A 15,746-nucleotide genomic window follows, 5' to 3' on the forward strand; every position below is an offset into this window, starting at 1 on the left:
ATGTGAAATGCAGCTGAACTGGCTCCTATATGAGGAAGAATGACTGCTCAAAGTTGCCACCTGTTCCGGGAGAGCAGTTTCCCTGCAAGGTTCGCCACAACTCATTATCCTTACATTTTTCACCAGCCTCTACCAGCTGTGCCGTCGTTTTCCATCAAGTTAGCCTGTAAAAAACTTGTAAGTTACAGCCTAACCATGGCGGAGTGCTGCATGTCTTCCGAGGAAGCCGACAGATACAGAATACACCTGGAAATAGAGAGGCAGCTCCGCCGTGATAAAAGAGACTCGCACCGGGAGCTGAAGCTGCTGCTTTTAGGTGAGTGCGCCTCTCGACGCGGGGACTTCCAGTCCAGCCTTCACAATAATTAACTTCTATAGGGTGAATGACTGGAACTGTAATAAGTGTCACTTCAATCTTCCTTTGAAAAGTGGAGGTAAAAATCAATTTAGTTTGACAAATTGGGAAATACCATAAGAATTGGCAGAGTAAGTCAAACTGATCAAAATAGCGCATTTCAATGGGGAGGGCGGGGGCGTCCCGTAAGCAGATCCACATGTAACACTGGCAACACTCAGCCTGGAGAAAGTGGCTCAGATTTTAGATTTGTTCCTCAGATTTGATTTTTTTATGTCAGTGATAACAGGAAAAAATGAATGAATGAATAATAATAAAAAAAATCAATCCTGATTTGCACCATTTTCATATGTAATCCTAAATCCGGTATGGATTTGATTCCTGTTGATGTGACCGCTGTGTGAACGCTCAGATCGGGATTCACATAGTTTTTCCTCCCACTGGGCACCTTCACGTTACGATCAGGGTGTCTTTATTCCCTGATTATCATTCGTGGTGGACAAAACAACACATGGACGGTCATAGTGACAAATTTAATCATTACACGGGAAGATACTTCAGTCCACGCCTTCTCCTGGCTTCTTTCCCACCTCCCTGACAGCTGACGGACCGCCGCCACACCTCTGTCACCACAGCAAACTCTTTAAGAGCTGAATGCCACAGTTTTATTAATTGTCATGATGGACAGCCATGCAGATGAGATTTTTTGTTGTTGAGCAGCGTTCCTGTTGTAAATGCGTGTTCATAGTAGAGATCTGTTCACACTGATGTCAGATACGGAAAAAAAAATCAGAATGAAAAATCTGAATTGAGTCACTTTGAGTCGCTGTGTGACTGTAGCCACAGAATATGTCAGACAAATCAGTGGTGGTAACTGAACAGCAGGACCGGCTGTATGTGTATAGCTCATACACACAAAACTCTGAAGTGATTATATCTTTGATGATGTTTTTAGTGGTAGATATACCTGTCCTTAAATAATACTCAGCCTGTGATCTCTCTCAGCAGTTTCTTGGTCGTCTTTCCTGAAGAATTTCATTGGTGGAATAATTAACTTAACAGTCACCATCTGCATTCTTCAGATGGTTGTCAACAACCTGTTTAACCAGTTGCTTGATAGATTACAGCATTAGGTTTATTTCCCAGGACTCACTCCACCTAAGGCTGCTGCATTATCTGTTAAAAGGAATACCGGGTATACAGACCGGACTCGTTTTTTTGTTTTTGTCCTTTGTCTTTGCAGTCATTGCCTCTAAAGGTTCTGGTAAGATTGAATACAAGATGTTAAAGGGCTTTCTTTCACTTTCTGTCTGTAAGCACTGAACAAGTATTCACTGACACAGTTCACAAACCTGATGCTGCCATTCAGTGCCAGGGTCACATTAGGTCAGCACAGTACTCCTAGAAATCAGCATAGATACATAAAACATGTGATGGCTACGCTAACAGAAGAACACACAGAGAAAGGAAAGAAAACCAAAAATAACATTTCACAGTGCCAGCATGGAATACAGTGCTGTGCTGCAGCATTTTGACAACTATAATAAGTTTCGATAGCCCCAGGCGTGGTCTGGTTTCTTCCACTGTGCTATCCTAACAGTCCATTTGACCACTTACTATAAAAGGTTGATTGCTGGTTATGTTGGAAACAACACATCAGACATGCAGGACTTTGCTTAAAGGTCAGCGCTACTTTAAACTTCAGCTTGGGTTAGCAGCCTGTTTGGAGAGCAGTATCCTCCTGCAAAGGTCAGTCTAATGGTTAACATTTTTAGGCATTTTAGGCACTGAGCTGACACTCTTACGCCAGAGAAAATTCCCACTAGCGAGCAGGTAGGAGTTCAGGATTTTCCTCAAGGACATCTCGACGGCGCACATGACTGTCAGTGGACACGCTGACTTGCAGGGATTAAACCTACAATCTGAGCCAGGTTCTCTAAACACTTGGTCACCCTGTGCGCCCTTAAACAATGCATTTCTGTTATTTTCATAAGCATGTGGACCAATGCATAATTAAATATGAACTATTAACTGCATATAAGCCCATATGTGTATAGGCTGTGCGTTATGTACTGTTATAAATTAGTGATTATGTAGGCATTATTTCATAATTGACCTGATTTCTACACAGACACATGCCTGGTTCTATACACATGAACAAAACTTGTGTTCATATGCATGTGTACGTGCACACACAGACACACACGCAAACACACACACACACACACACAAATGTACCCATACCCATGGCTCGTAAAAACACTTGACAGCAAAACTGATTATATCCTTGCTCTCTTAAGACTGCAGCCTTTTTTTGTTGTGCTGAAAGCCTGTTTAGCTGCAACTGATTGATGTTCAGATGTTTTTTTTTTTTTTTTTTTTTTTTTTTTTGTGCATGTCACAGATGTCCTATTTCTGGCATTGCTTTGATCTTATTCCATTTTTCATCCCTCGTCCTCATTCATCTCATTTGCCCAGGGACTGGTGAAAGTGGGAAGAGCACTTTCATCAAACAGATGAGGATCATCCATGGTGCTGGATACAGTGAAGTTGACAGGAGAGGTTTCACAGTGCTGGTGTTTCATAACATCGTCACAGCCATCCAGGCACTGATTAATGCCATGAAGACTCTGAAAATCGACTACGCAAACGTCAAGAACATTGTAAGAGACTGTGCGCCTCATAACACGTCCGCATCGATGTCATCAGGTGGCATTTTGATCAAGTTTGCGTCATATGAGTGTGTGTGCCGCCCTGCAAATCACTGCTGCCGCGGCTGAGATTCGCTGTTTGGGTTCAGAAAATAACTTTATTTATAGGTCAATGAATGGCTGAAAGATGGATTTTTTGTGTGTGTGTGTGTGTGTGTGTGTGTGTGTGTCAGAGCTATGCAGAGAGGCTGAGCCAAGTGGAGGCAGACCGGACGTCCGCTTTAGAAGCGTGGCAGGTGGAAGCGATCAAAGGGGTGTGGAGTGACCAGGGTGTTCAAAGGTGTTACGACCGCAGGAGGGAGTTCCAGTTATCTGACTCAGCCAAATAGTGAGACTCTTCATATATCTCATAAGAAATAATTTGCATAAACCTAAGGTTTCTCTTGCAAAAGGAACACAGCTCTTCTTACAAAACATTTGTGTTGTTTGATTCTGTATTTCAGCGGCCATATTCAGTACGCCGCATACTAATGTGCATTTAATAAATCTAAACTCTTGATACGTGCCAGATATTAAACTGAAAAATGAAAGCTTTGCTGTTAACGTTTCAGTTACCTGAGTGATTTGGACAGAATCGCAGCCCCGTCATACATCCCCACCCTGCAGGACATTCTGAGGGTCAGGGTGCCCACCACAGGCATCATAGAGTACGTCTTTGACCTAACGCAAGTTATCTTCAGGTAGGACGCTGCACCGCGTTACTTTGCAAGCACAAATATCAGATTTTTTTGAAAACGCAGTAGAAAAGTGGAAAAGAATGTTTTTTTTAAAACTTTTTCGGGGCATTTCTGCTTCATTATACAGTGGAAGAAGACAGAAAAGACGGGGCAGAGAGAGGGGATGACATGCAGCAAAGGGTCTGGGCCAGATCTGAACCCAAGCCGCCGGGGCTTAGCCTTAGTTTTAGACGGCACTCGCTCTACATGGTCAGCCACCGGGGCAACCAACAAAGAATTCTGTTTTTGTATAAATATAAAATGGGCAGAGCGCGTACCACATTCTGAAAAGTTAGTCCTTGGCCTTTTGCTGCATGTCATCGCCTCTCTCTCTGTGCCCTGTCTTTCTTGTCTCTCTCCTCTGTCACCGTCCAACGAAGCAGAAATGCCCAAAAAAAATTCTTTATAAATATCAACCAGAGCAGCAGAGATGATATCTGGGATAACAAGGGAAATAGCATGTCTTCACCTGATGCACCATAATGACAGTGTGTGATGCTGTGTGTGTTGCTTCTTTGTGGTTACACGCTGCAGGATGGTGGATGTGGGTGGTCAGCGCTCAGAGAGGAGGAAGTGGATCCACTGTTTTGAGAACGTCACCTCCATCATATTCCTGGTGGCTCTCAGCGAGTACGACCAAGTGCTTTATGAGAGTGAGAACGATGTAAGGGCCAAAGTTTTTCAGTGGACAGTGTTTTATCCCCCCCCATGGGTATAGATGAGATCAATATTCCTCCCATAATTTGCTCTCAGGCAAGCACTGTTTTCGCACATTTTCCAATGAGGTTCTGTTGTCTGAGATGCATCCTCTTTTCTCCCTCGACAGAATCGACTGGAGGAGAGCAAAGCCTTGTTCAAGACCATTGTTACATCCAAATGGTTCCAAGATTCCTCCATCATCCTCTTCCTCAACAAAACAGACCTGCTAGAGGAGAAAATTGAGCATTCCCACTTGGCGGACTACTTCCCGGCCTTCACCGGTAAAGCATGCCGTCTCTTTGTGCTGTGCGCGGTGTTAACACAGCGTCCCTCACTTCTTTCAGTGTTTGATTTCAGTGATCTTTGCCGAAAAGGTGCCGCCTCCCCATGATTTCTTCTTTTACTCCCGACCAGGGCCGAAGAAAAACGCTGACGCTGCAAAAGCGTTCATCTTGAAAATGTACGTGCAGCAGCACGCCGGTCATCAGAGGCATCTCTACTCGCACTACACCTGTGCCACCGACACCAAGAACATCCGCTTCGTCTTCAGCGCCGTCAAAGACACGCTGTTCAGAGAAAACCTTGAAAAATTCAACCTGCTGACATGATCTGTAAGATGAAGCGATGGTTTCACTTTCAAGAGCCAGGCAGCAGGAAGAACTTTCATACTGTAGCACCTTTGTTGACATTTTACCTGTGATGCACTGCGGCTTGATGAAAGTCATGGCAAGGTAAATAACAGGCAGTGCATTAACGGTACATCAGAAACGCTAAATAAGCATGTTTTTCATTGCCACTGGAGAGAAGTGAAACCTCAAATAGTTGTTGCCTGAACTGTTAGAGGAAGGTTCCCTTTATGCAATCGTTGTTGTTTGACATGTCGTATCAAACTGGTTCGACAGACTCTTCTAGAAAGAATGCAGCCCACACTGCCTCGCTGCCCTGTCCCCACACGGGACGAGGAAGTAAAAGTAATGCCTGTAGGGAACCACCATTCCCTAGTTTATATCTCTTTGTTTATATGAGTGTGAATGTGTGTTTTAAACAGTGCATGCAACGATTATGTACTCAAATGTGTGTGTCTGAGGTTGTGTATACATGGAAATCATGTTTTTGTCAATAAACTGCCTTGTGTTGAATCCTGTTCCTGTTCCATTACCTCAAAAGGAGTTTCATTTGGACACAAAACTGGGGCTAAAACACAAACTCGAAAGCTATTTTTTTATGATCTAGCTCATGATTTATGACTACAGCAGCGGGGCACTGATTAACCACAGGCTTTTTTTTTTTTTTTTTTTTTTTGTCTGAGTCTATTCTGTACTGGAGACTCAGGCATGGCAGCAACCTTTGTACCAAACAACAAACAACAATGCACCAAGTCTGACAGGCTGGTCTCTATCTTCCGGGCCAGCTGGTTGGACTGAGATCACAATAGTGGTAAGTGAAAACTAAAACAAGCAAACAGTAGACTTACTCCTGCAGAAAAAAAACAATGCCTGTTTCCACAAGGAAATACTGTCTAGGTATTATTGGTTTTATCTGATGTGTGGCTGTAGCGTGGTAGTTTAAGGTCTGAAAGGATAAGTTCCGCGTTCAACGCCTGCACACATTTCTAAGATGTTTTACGGGCACAAACATGGAAAGAATCTGAATGTTTTTGGTATACATCTGTATTCCTCTACCAGTTTCTGGCTCAGTGTGTGAGCACATTATCAGCACATGAAGCTGACATTGTTCTCTTCTGTTTTCTATTGCTCTTCCTGCCCCGCGGGCTGCTAAAAAACCTCTGAATAGCAACACGGCCAGGCTCACAATTCTACTCCCAGGCTTTAATAGCAGTCCCACACTCCCCCTGGGTAGTAATAACACAGCAGCACACACACTAAAACACACACACACACCCATACACACATGCAAATATGCACAACTACACACAGACACATAGTTTACCCCCTCCAGTTGGGATAATAATGACTCACCACACACACACACACACACACACACACACACACATATATATATATATATATATATATATATATATACATGTATCCTCATCCAGTTGCACTGCCATGGGGAGCTGCTGTTGAGAGCAGGTGATCGCCCTTATTTGGTAATAGCCCAGATCACGTGACCACAAAATGGTGGAAGCTGTGAGCTGTTTGTAAGCTGAGCATCTCTACCAAGAGGCTGGAAGCAGGCGGCAGGCAGGGAAGTTGGAGGTACATCCATGCTCTGAGACACAAGAGGACAGAGATTCCCGTGCCCCAGCAGCGGTGAGTGGATTGCTTTGATTCTGTGGAAGTAGAAAGAAGGAAGAGAGAGAGAGAGATATGTTTTTTTTTTCCCACAGCCGGGGGACAGGAAGAGAGAGAGAGAGAGAGAGAGAGAGAGAGAGACAGGGAGAGAGGGAGGGGCTGCTGTCATCAGCACCGTGCGCTGTGGAAGTGCATCTGAAGCAGCTCAGCATCCTCCGTGGAGAATGCACGTAACAGCTGATGCTGATCTTGTTATTCTACAATGTATAAGTACATGTCACTGTGCGCCTTTTGCATCTGTCTGTGTGTGTGTCTCTGTGTGTGTGTGTGTGTGTGTGTGTGTGTGTATCCGTGGACATAATGCGTTCCTGTGAATCATCAGCATGACATTCATCTCCGCCGTACCAGAGTCAACCATTCAGCAGTTTTCTGTTTGCAGCTGCTAATGCAATCAGATTTTCCTTGTTCCAGTCACACTCTGGAGAGAAAAAAAAGGGAGCAGGGATCTTTATTTTTGCGCGTGTGAGTGCGCACACGTGACCGGCTGTGAATTTGCATCTTTGCCCAATCTGTGCTCAGGCAAGCGTGCGGCAATTTGATTTGAATCAGCAGTCGGGAGAGAGGCAGCGAGGAGGGGAATGGGCTTCTGGTGATGTAACAAGCCCACTTTCTCTTTTTTTTTTTCTCTCTCTCTCTCTCTTTTCCGTGGTGCCCTCCCCCTCCTCCAGTTAGGACGGAGGGATTATTCACAGAGAGAAACAGGAGATCAGATAACCCTTAACCTCGGCAGCCTCATTTATAAACAGGAATTTATAAATAGTGAATCATCATCAGATCATAATCAAAACCATAACCTTCCTGTTTAGGCCAGTGGCATGTCTGCGTAGCTCTGTGGATATTTCATTTGTTTGTATTATTTAGCTTTTATATGGTATTACAAGATATTACGGCGATAAATCACAACAATAGAAACAAACAGCAGTGAATGTGGTTGATAAAACTTTCAGGTATAATACACAGGAGGTGCTGCAACCTAGATAGGAACAGGCAAGACAGAATAAGACAGGACAGGATGGGGCACGAGAGGTGATTTTAGTGTTTTTGGTATGCATCCATAAATGACATTAAGTACTTGTTCTGATTTCAAATGTGGAGGGGAATCAGCTTTCAAAGAATTGCTAAACAGAACACAAGGATGTAATCTTGTCTAATGGTCACTGGATTATTTCATTCGGAGGCCAAACCAAGGGGTCACTGGTGGTTTTGTTCTGTCTTTCCAACCGAGTATGGATCCAGTTAGTAGATCGCAGAAGGAGTGTAGACACAGTCAGTATATGGGTCACAGACATGTTGTAATACCACGTGTAGACGGTCTCCAGTCGGAAAGCTCAAATGGGAAAATAATCCGGTTAGACTGACGGGACGACACGAGGATTTAAGGTGACGGCACCGGGCGGACAGACGGTCCAGCGTCAGTGTTTGCCAGGTAAAGAATCACAAGAGATACAGCGGTTCGACAGTTTTGCACAAAGCGGAACTCCAGTCAAAGTGAAACTACTTAGACTTTACATTCACCACTTTGAGAAAACACCCTTTCTTCCTTTAAAGGTCGGACGACCTCTCCGTTGAAATCATCGGATCCAGAAGGACAGCGGTGGGCGGATGACACTGCAGCCTCGGCGCTCTGCGGTTTTGTTATTGTGTCTGTGAACTCTGCGTCTGTGAGGCCTCAGTCGTGTCTCTCTTTCTTCTCACAGGCCCCCCGGGTGATGAGGGGATGGACCTGGCGTCTGAGAGTAAGATGAACTCGGAGGGGGGCGAAGGCAGACCAGGTGAATCTCTGATTCAAAGCAAACAGACCGGTTATTTATTCTTCCTAGAGTCTCACAGAAAATGGAAAAAGTCCATAGCAGTTGAAATAAATACCTTTCTTTTTTTTATTAAGGAGGTTTTTGTGATTCTGTTTTTTTTTTCTATCAAAGGTCACTCAGAATTAATGTGCTCTTTCTGTAGCCCCTCCCACCTCTCTACCCCTGCAAGGAGGCTCCACCCAAAGAAAGAAGCTCTCCGCTCCTCGTATCAGCCTGTCACTGGACCAGAGCGAGGATGACCTCGGGGAGACGCCTGACGACCTTGACATAAACGTCGACGACCTTGATACTCCGGATGAGGGAGACTACCTGGACTACACAGACCATGAAATGGACTGGGAAGGTGGGTCAGTGTGGATTCAGACAGCGGCAGGTCGGAGCCATAAAACTGAGGCCTTGGACTTCACAGCTGTAGTCTCTCATTATGTAATGTAAAGCTCATGGAGAAAAGCGACTTTTTTTTTTTATTCGTCTAGATTTTCTTTCTTTTTTTTTTCTTTTTTATCACATGGAGACATCTTAAGAGCTGGTTTTATTGAGTATTTCCCTCTGAGACTGAAATTCTATAGCTTATCTTTCTCCAAACCGCCCACCACCTGGCTTTCACTGTGAGAAAGCACCAGTGCCGATTTCAGTCTCCTGCAAGATGTAATAACACAGTGTTACGTTTTTCTTTTTATCATTTTTGTCATACCAGACCCCAAAGCGGCTAATAGGAGCGGGCCAAAGGAGCCGCACGAACCGATCCCGACTTACAGTGCCGAGGAGGAGCGTCAGGACGGGAAGCTGTGGAGGACGGTCATCATCGGCGAGCAGGAGCATCGCATCAACATGAAGTGCATCGAGCCCTACCAGAGAGTCATCTCCCATGGAGGTGACTGCTGACCGTACATACACCACTCGGGGGGGTCCAAACCACTCACCGTAAGGGAGTGAATTCAAATTACAGATGGCCCCGGTGGGAGTCAGACCCCTAACCCTCGCACTGTTAGCAGCACATCCTCGTCCTGCCCACTGAGCTCTGCACTGTGGGCTCAGACAGAGAAATAAAGACATCTGTCGCCAAACTGTCAAAGGGATCATGAGCTCTGTCATTTAGATAAAACACACTCTGTCTGAGTGACACCGAATCTGGATATGAATGTGTTGATGAATAAAAGAAAATTACATTAATCTGAAATGAAGAAAGAGGGAAAGGGACAGGGAGACAGGCAGACAAAAGAGAGACAGAATTAGAGCAGACCGGCAGGCGAATACACCAGGAGGAAGAGGAAAGTAATAGCCTACCAAGAAATCCAATCGTGAAAACGGTGTTAATGAAGGCTAAGTGTGTTTCAAAGGAATGTGATTTGGGGGAAAATACCCTTTTTTCTGACTTCCCCAGACTGAGACAAGATGTTTGATACCATTTTCACCTCCGTACGACCAGCGGTTCACTTCCTGTGGGCTGCATTTTGTGCTATCTTAGCATAAAAACTTGAAGTCTCAATACATGAATGACACATTGTCCAAAAATTTTGAGTTGCTGCAAAGTTTCTTTTTTCACTTTGACAGAGCAAGGCTAATGACTCCCATAGACCTCAAGTCTTTATGCTAAGCTAACACAAAATGCTACTATAGGAACTGAACCACTGGACGTACAGAGGTGAAAGTGGCATTGAGCATCTTGAAAAATGGCTAAACTGTTGGAATATTCCTTTAACCCTCCTGTTATGTTCACATTTTTGAACATCTTTTATGTTTGGGGTCAATTTGACCCCTGCAGTTTAAACTTCCACAAAATTATTATAACTAAAATTGTTATCAAAGTTTATGTGTCAAATACTTTATGTTTCTTTGTTGATTACCTAAATAGCCCTTTAAATAAAACATAACTCCCTCCCACCCCCATTTATACATCCAGTATTCCAAATAGGCGACAATGGAAAAATATTCAAATCACCATAAATCTCACTGATTGACCTAAAACTGGAAATAAATGTTAATTTTTGGTGTTTTAATGGCTTTATATTATTTCTAAGTACAGATTTTTGTTATTTATAACCAATGCGTTACAAAGTGTGTACAGGACATTGAAAACATATCATCATGTCAATTTCATTTACCCGGTAGTACCCATTACATTAGGAACACTCATTAAATATGAAGCAAAAAAAATGACGTTAATCATTTATTTAGAGACGTTAAACATTAGCTGGGGTCAAATTGACCCCAAACATAATAGGATAATAGGAGGGTTAAGGTCATTTTTTAAAAAAATTTCCTTTATTTTTATGTCATCAAGGCTACTACGGCAATGGAGTCAACGCCATCATAGTGTTTGCGGCCTGTTTCCTGCCTGACAGTGACAGAGAGGACTACCACGAAGTAATGGAGAACCTCTTCCTGTGAGTGATAAGCCACACTCACTGATACACACCCTCAATCTGTCAGTCACTGAATCACCCACACACTCATATTCAATCACTTAATTAGCCAGTTTCTTTATGAATTGAAGAGCTCTGCCAAAGCATTTTGACAGATCCGTGGTCCTTGTAGTATTTGTTTCTTTTATTGGCATGTCTTGGGTCCAAAAGATGTTATGATATCCTGCTTGACTTTATACAATAAAATAAAAAAAAACAATTAAGTGCCACTCAAAAAATTGATTTCAGTCTAAAATTTAATTTAGCAAGGCAATGTTTGTTTCTTAAATCAACCATGGCCTTTTCGCGCAAACATCTCGAATTAGTCTCGTCTGCTGGCTGAGACTTACAATGTTGATGTTTCTACAGCTGGGGCTGGCACAGTTATCCGTCATGCTCGGACAGCCTGGTAGGGATCCAGCAGGCTATTCTGTGAGAGATATTGAGTGAGTTGGCACATCCAGTAGTTACAAACGAGAGGAGGTGCACCGTAGTATCTGCAATTTATGATGTCGGACGGGGCGAGGTCTGGTTTCTTGACCGGAGGAGTAACTATGTGGCCGGTGAGCCGCGTGCAGCTCCGATGGCAGAGGGAAGTGAGCGCACGAGAGTCGGGGAACGGAGCGGATCTGTAATCAGGAGAGCGGGATTGGGTCAGGAGGTCATGGCTGTGAGGCTAAGACACAGTCAGTGCAGTTAGAGAAGAAAGAAATTGGGGTATGGAGTATAGATGGAAACAGGGAGAGAGAGGCTTGGATGTTGCCAAGGTGACAAATTCTAAAGAAGCTCCAGCAAAACTGAATTGTTGGTCCAACAGTAAACCTCTTTAATAAACCTCTTTAGACGTTCTCCCGTCTCCGTGCACCTTGGAAGGAGGCGAAGTTGTGCCAGAAAGCCTTCCTCTGCTTCTACAGCATAAGGTGACACATTTCCCCACAGAAAGGGAGGAAAGCGGCGCAGGTGGGGGGGGGCGAGGAGAGAAACGAGAATAGTTTCTGGGTGTTAGAAACCGAGAATTGGATTTGAAGAGCGGCGGCAGATTTATTTCGCTACTGAGGTGGATGCAGACAAGGAGAAAGGAGAGTAGCAGAAATTCAAAGCAAGAGAGGTCAGCCAAGGAGCCAGATTTGTACCTCCTACTATCAAACGGCTAAGTCACCACACGGGAGAGAATATCCTACAATTCCATATGCTGTCTTTTATTATCATTTTTTTTTTTTTTAATTCAGGGAGTCATTTTTCCATTATGTCTTTATAATTATTTTTGCCATTTGCATGAAAGCATATGGATCTCACATTTCACAGTGTGGATTGGCTGTAATTTCATCCTCTTAATTCTAATAAGACCGCTTTTTAGTGTTTTGAATGTATTAATAGTGACGGTGTTTTGTGAGATGCATTATGACTTTTCCAGTTTGATGTAGCGTGAAATGCATACATTTTAGTTTTGTATTTTTGTATCATTTATTTTAATGATAATAAGAGCTGCTAAGCAAGCTCTCCAAGTGATTATAGATCCTGGTTAATGGTGTTGCATATGGTGTTTGTGTGCTGTGATGTGTACTGCTCAGAATCATAATCCTTCGCCTGATAGAGCGAAATAACATTTGAAAACAACAACAAAAAAGGAACTTATTTTTCTCATATTCTTATTTGAATTTTTATTGAAATGAGTATGCAGAGAGTCGATACAGTCAGGTTTTTGAGTAGAAAGTCACTTTTGCAGGCTTAGTCACACACTCATTTTGTTATAGATTAATGCTCTTGTTTGCAAATTGTTATGATGTTAACAATCAAGGTTGTTGAGCTTGTCTTTCCAAAAGTGAATATAATTTGTGTGTGTGCATGATTGTGCATGCTGGTCTTCAGCTATGTGATCAGCACACTGGAGCTGATGGTGGCAGAGGACTACATGATCGTGTATCTGAACGGAGCAACGCCCCACAGGAGGATGCCCGGCCTCGGCTGGCTCAAGAAATGTTACCAGATGATTGACAGAAGGTCAGTCTTTGGAAATCTATTAGCTTGTAATTTGGGGATTTAGTGTCTCACAGCCTTGTTTTGGAAATCTGAATTCACAGCATGGCTCTAAAAGCGATCTTAGTTTCCTTTAATGATTTTTTTTTTTCCATTTGTCTTTAACTTGCCTACAACAAACAGAGCCTTATTGCATGCCGAGCCTCAGTATGGACATAAATATAGCTGGTACAAATATGTGGTCAACATGTTGTTTTCAGGCTCAGGAAGAACTTGAAATCCTTCATTATCCTCCATCCATCATGGTTCATTAGGACCATTTTAGCCATTACCAAGCCCTTCATCAGGTAAAAACCACTTCTTGCTGTTTACACTCACTGATTGGCTCAGTTATGATTGAACGAATTGCTGTATTTCATGTGTATTTAAAAATGAAGTGCAAAATTCCGCCGATATGTGATATGCCTGTGTGTTTCTCTGATGTTAAGCTGGTGACTTTCCTTGTGTGTGTGTGTGTGTGTGCTCACGTGTGCACGTCTTTGTTTTTTTATGTCCCCGATGTTGCTTTGTGTGTCTCGTCACAGCGCGAAGTTCAGCAGTAAAATAAAGTACGTGAACAGCTTGGACGAGCTGCAAGAACTCATCCCCATGGAATACATCCATATCCCAGAGTGCATCATTAGGTGAGCCACATCCTCCTCGCCATCGCACCCCCACTCTAAGCCCTCCAACGCTACCCCCCCCCACACACACACACACCCCACTGCCAAGCTTGTGTTGTCTTGTAAATTACTTCATCTTCATCTTGTCATTTCAACTCTCTCTCCCCCAGACTTGACGAGGAGCTGAAGGAAGCAGCGGAGAACTCAAAGTAAGCAGCGTCTCTCCAGCCTCTCATTAGTTCCCTCCGTGGAGGCAGTGGCCCCTGACTCAGTTTTATCCTTGGCCAGAGCGCTCATTTATCAGATGGCTCACTTTTAGATCACAGGGACTCTGCTGGATGGGGACCAATTGGATTCAGCTGCGGTCATAATTACAGGAAGAAGACAGAAAAAAAAAGTTGCTAAAGATGCTAAATGCATCCCTCTCATCTCATTTATCATTAATAAAAATGAACCACTCATTAATACAAAGTGATATATTACACTATGGTAATGACCGTAGGAATGAATATGTAGAATTCCAACAAGTAGAGCGCAGTTTTCTGCTGTGTGGTACGCTCTGGCTGACTAAACTGCACACTGAGCGTGGCCCTAAATTTCACAACATACTATTACATTTCTACACCCCATAACACTGAATTATTCTCTAACAATCCTCCTTTATGTGCATTTTTTTTTTCTTTTTCCAGAATGAGTAATTTTCTGCAGGGACCGGAGCCAACAGCAGGCAGAACAGAGTAAGACACTTGTTGAAGCGCACGCATGGAAGAGAAATGGCCTTGTCTCAGTCGCCTGTCACCCATATATAAACACGCCCGGCTTTAATGTCTCTGTTTTGCTCTCTCTCGTCTTCCCAGCAGACCAGACCAAGCCAGTGCCAGCAGCTCTTAAAACCCCAAAAGTCCTTCGGCAACAGAGACGGATGGATCGCCTAATGTTAAATGTTGCTCCAGATTTTTATGACTGTGTTGGAAAAGTGGAGACAAAGGCATGGTAAAAAAAAAAAAAAAAAAAAAAGCGTCTGTGTCAGTGTTTGTCGATTAGACACTGGAGTTTAATATAAGAACACACCGTAGCACCAAACACACCGAGCTAGATCTCATACTTAAGTGACTGCCGGAGCATCTCCTATGTGTGCCACCTTACAGCCGCAGTCTCACATCATGTAGGTGAAACAGCGATGACGCTTGACAACACGAGACGTACCGTCGTCCTCGCTCACAATAGGGTAGGACATACAGTCGCACACCAGACAGTGCACTGAACACATCCATTCTTAGGTTCTAAAAGTTCTAAGTGCTGTCGCTGTATGCATGGCAGGCAGTGAAGCAATAATATCACACTTTATATGCTACAGTCTCAGTATTTCAGATGAAGATACCGGTGGTGTGTCAGCAGTCTACAATGAAAGCGCAGGGTATGAAAAAAAAAAAAAAGAAAAAAAAAAAAGACAACAACCTTGTGGCAAAGATGATGTCCGACTATTGCATTTCAGCAATCCAATCTTCCTTGGTACTGCTTGTGTTAAACCTGGAAATGATATTCCATTAAGTCCCTATGAAATAGATATTTTCACTTTAATGAGTCAATCTGAAACAAAAGAGGCATAAGTGAAATGTGAAATTGAGCTGTCAGTTGTATGAGAGCATGTCCTGCTAGATGCATGTTCTGTGAATGTGTGTGCGTGTGTGTGTGCGTGCGTGTGTGTGTATATGTCCTTCCAGTTTGTGTTGCTGTTAGACACGTCAGCTGTTTAGGGATTTGATCTCGTCTCCAGTGTCCCCCTGGATCACCAGGAAAACAACCTCAACCGGAACTAAAGACGGGGACGGTTTCTGTAAAGCACAATATCTTTGGAACATCTCTGTGTTTGTGTGTGTGTGTGTGTGTGCGTCCACACGAACATGCGCGACTTGGGTTGTGTGTTTGTGCATCAGTGCATGTCCCCTCCTAGATAAATGACGGTCCTCTAAACCCGTGAGTCTTCTCGTCCAGTGTATAGAGGATGTGCAGAGGAATTATGGATCACTGTCTCGTAAAATCAATAAAAAAACAATTGAACTCTGAACACAGTTGTGCCGTTTTCGATCTT

At 43.5% G+C, this 15,746-nt stretch overlaps 2 protein-coding genes across 3 annotated transcripts; both read left to right on the top strand.

Annotated features, from left to right (window-relative positions):
- Positions 1–81: 81 nt before the first annotated feature.
- On the top strand, positions 82–5,533 carry LOC115369085 (guanine nucleotide-binding protein subunit alpha-14-like). Its single transcript, XM_030065600.1, has 7 exons — positions 82–316; positions 2,834–3,018; positions 3,240–3,394; positions 3,618–3,746; positions 4,317–4,446; positions 4,609–4,762; positions 4,896–5,533. Exons 1-7 carry the CDS (start codon positions 196–198, stop codon positions 5,087–5,089), a joined length of 1,068 nt encoding a protein of 355 aa, XP_029921460.1. The 5' UTR covers positions 82–195; the 3' UTR covers positions 5,090–5,533.
- Positions 5,534–6,610: 1,077 nt separating this feature from the next.
- Positions 6,611–15,722, top strand: prune2 (prune homolog 2 with BCH domain). Of its 2 annotated transcripts, none has more exons than XM_030065598.1 (11): positions 6,611–6,757; positions 8,497–8,571; positions 8,753–8,953; positions 9,308–9,484; positions 10,895–10,997; positions 12,885–13,016; positions 13,253–13,339; positions 13,577–13,675; positions 13,825–13,863; positions 14,344–14,391; positions 14,512–15,722. In XM_030065598.1, the coding sequence occupies exons 2-11, from the start codon at positions 8,517–8,519 to the stop codon at positions 14,543–14,545; spliced, it is 975 nt and encodes a 324-aa protein (XP_029921458.1). In that variant the 5' UTR covers positions 6,611–6,757; positions 8,497–8,516; the 3' UTR covers positions 14,546–15,722. The 2 variants fall into 2 exon arrangements, with proteins under 2 accessions (XP_029921458.1, XP_029921459.1); XM_030065599.1 differs by having other exon boundaries at positions 14,515–15,722.
- The last annotated feature ends 24 nt before the right edge of the window (positions 15,723–15,746 follow it).

Source organism: Myripristis murdjan, chromosome 12 (assembly GCF_902150065.1).
Source record: "Myripristis murdjan chromosome 12, fMyrMur1.1, whole genome shotgun sequence".
Taxonomy (NCBI): domain Eukaryota; kingdom Metazoa; phylum Chordata; class Actinopteri; order Holocentriformes; family Holocentridae; genus Myripristis; species Myripristis murdjan.

Coding starts and splice junctions, on each gene's coding strand:
- LOC115369085 (XM_030065600.1), top strand. CDS start 196: ATGGCGGAGTGCTGCATGTCTTCCGAGGAAGCCGACAGATACAGAATA. Junction 317..2,833: donor GCTGAAGCTGCTGCTTTTAG/GTGAGTGCGCCT, acceptor TCATTTGCCCAG/GGACTGGTGAAAGTGGGAAG. Junction 3,019..3,239: donor ACGCAAACGTCAAGAACATT/GTAAGAGACTGT, acceptor TGTGTGTGTCAG/AGCTATGCAGAGAGGCTGAG.
- prune2 (XM_030065598.1), top strand. CDS start 8,517: ATGGACCTGGCGTCTGAGAGTAAGATGAACTCGGAGGGGGGCGAAGGC. Junction 13,340..13,576: donor ATTACCAAGCCCTTCATCAG/GTAAAAACCACT, acceptor GTCTCGTCACAG/CGCGAAGTTCAGCAGTAAAA. Junction 14,392..14,511: donor CCAACAGCAGGCAGAACAGA/GTAAGACACTTG, acceptor TCGTCTTCCCAG/CAGACCAGACCAAGCCAGTG.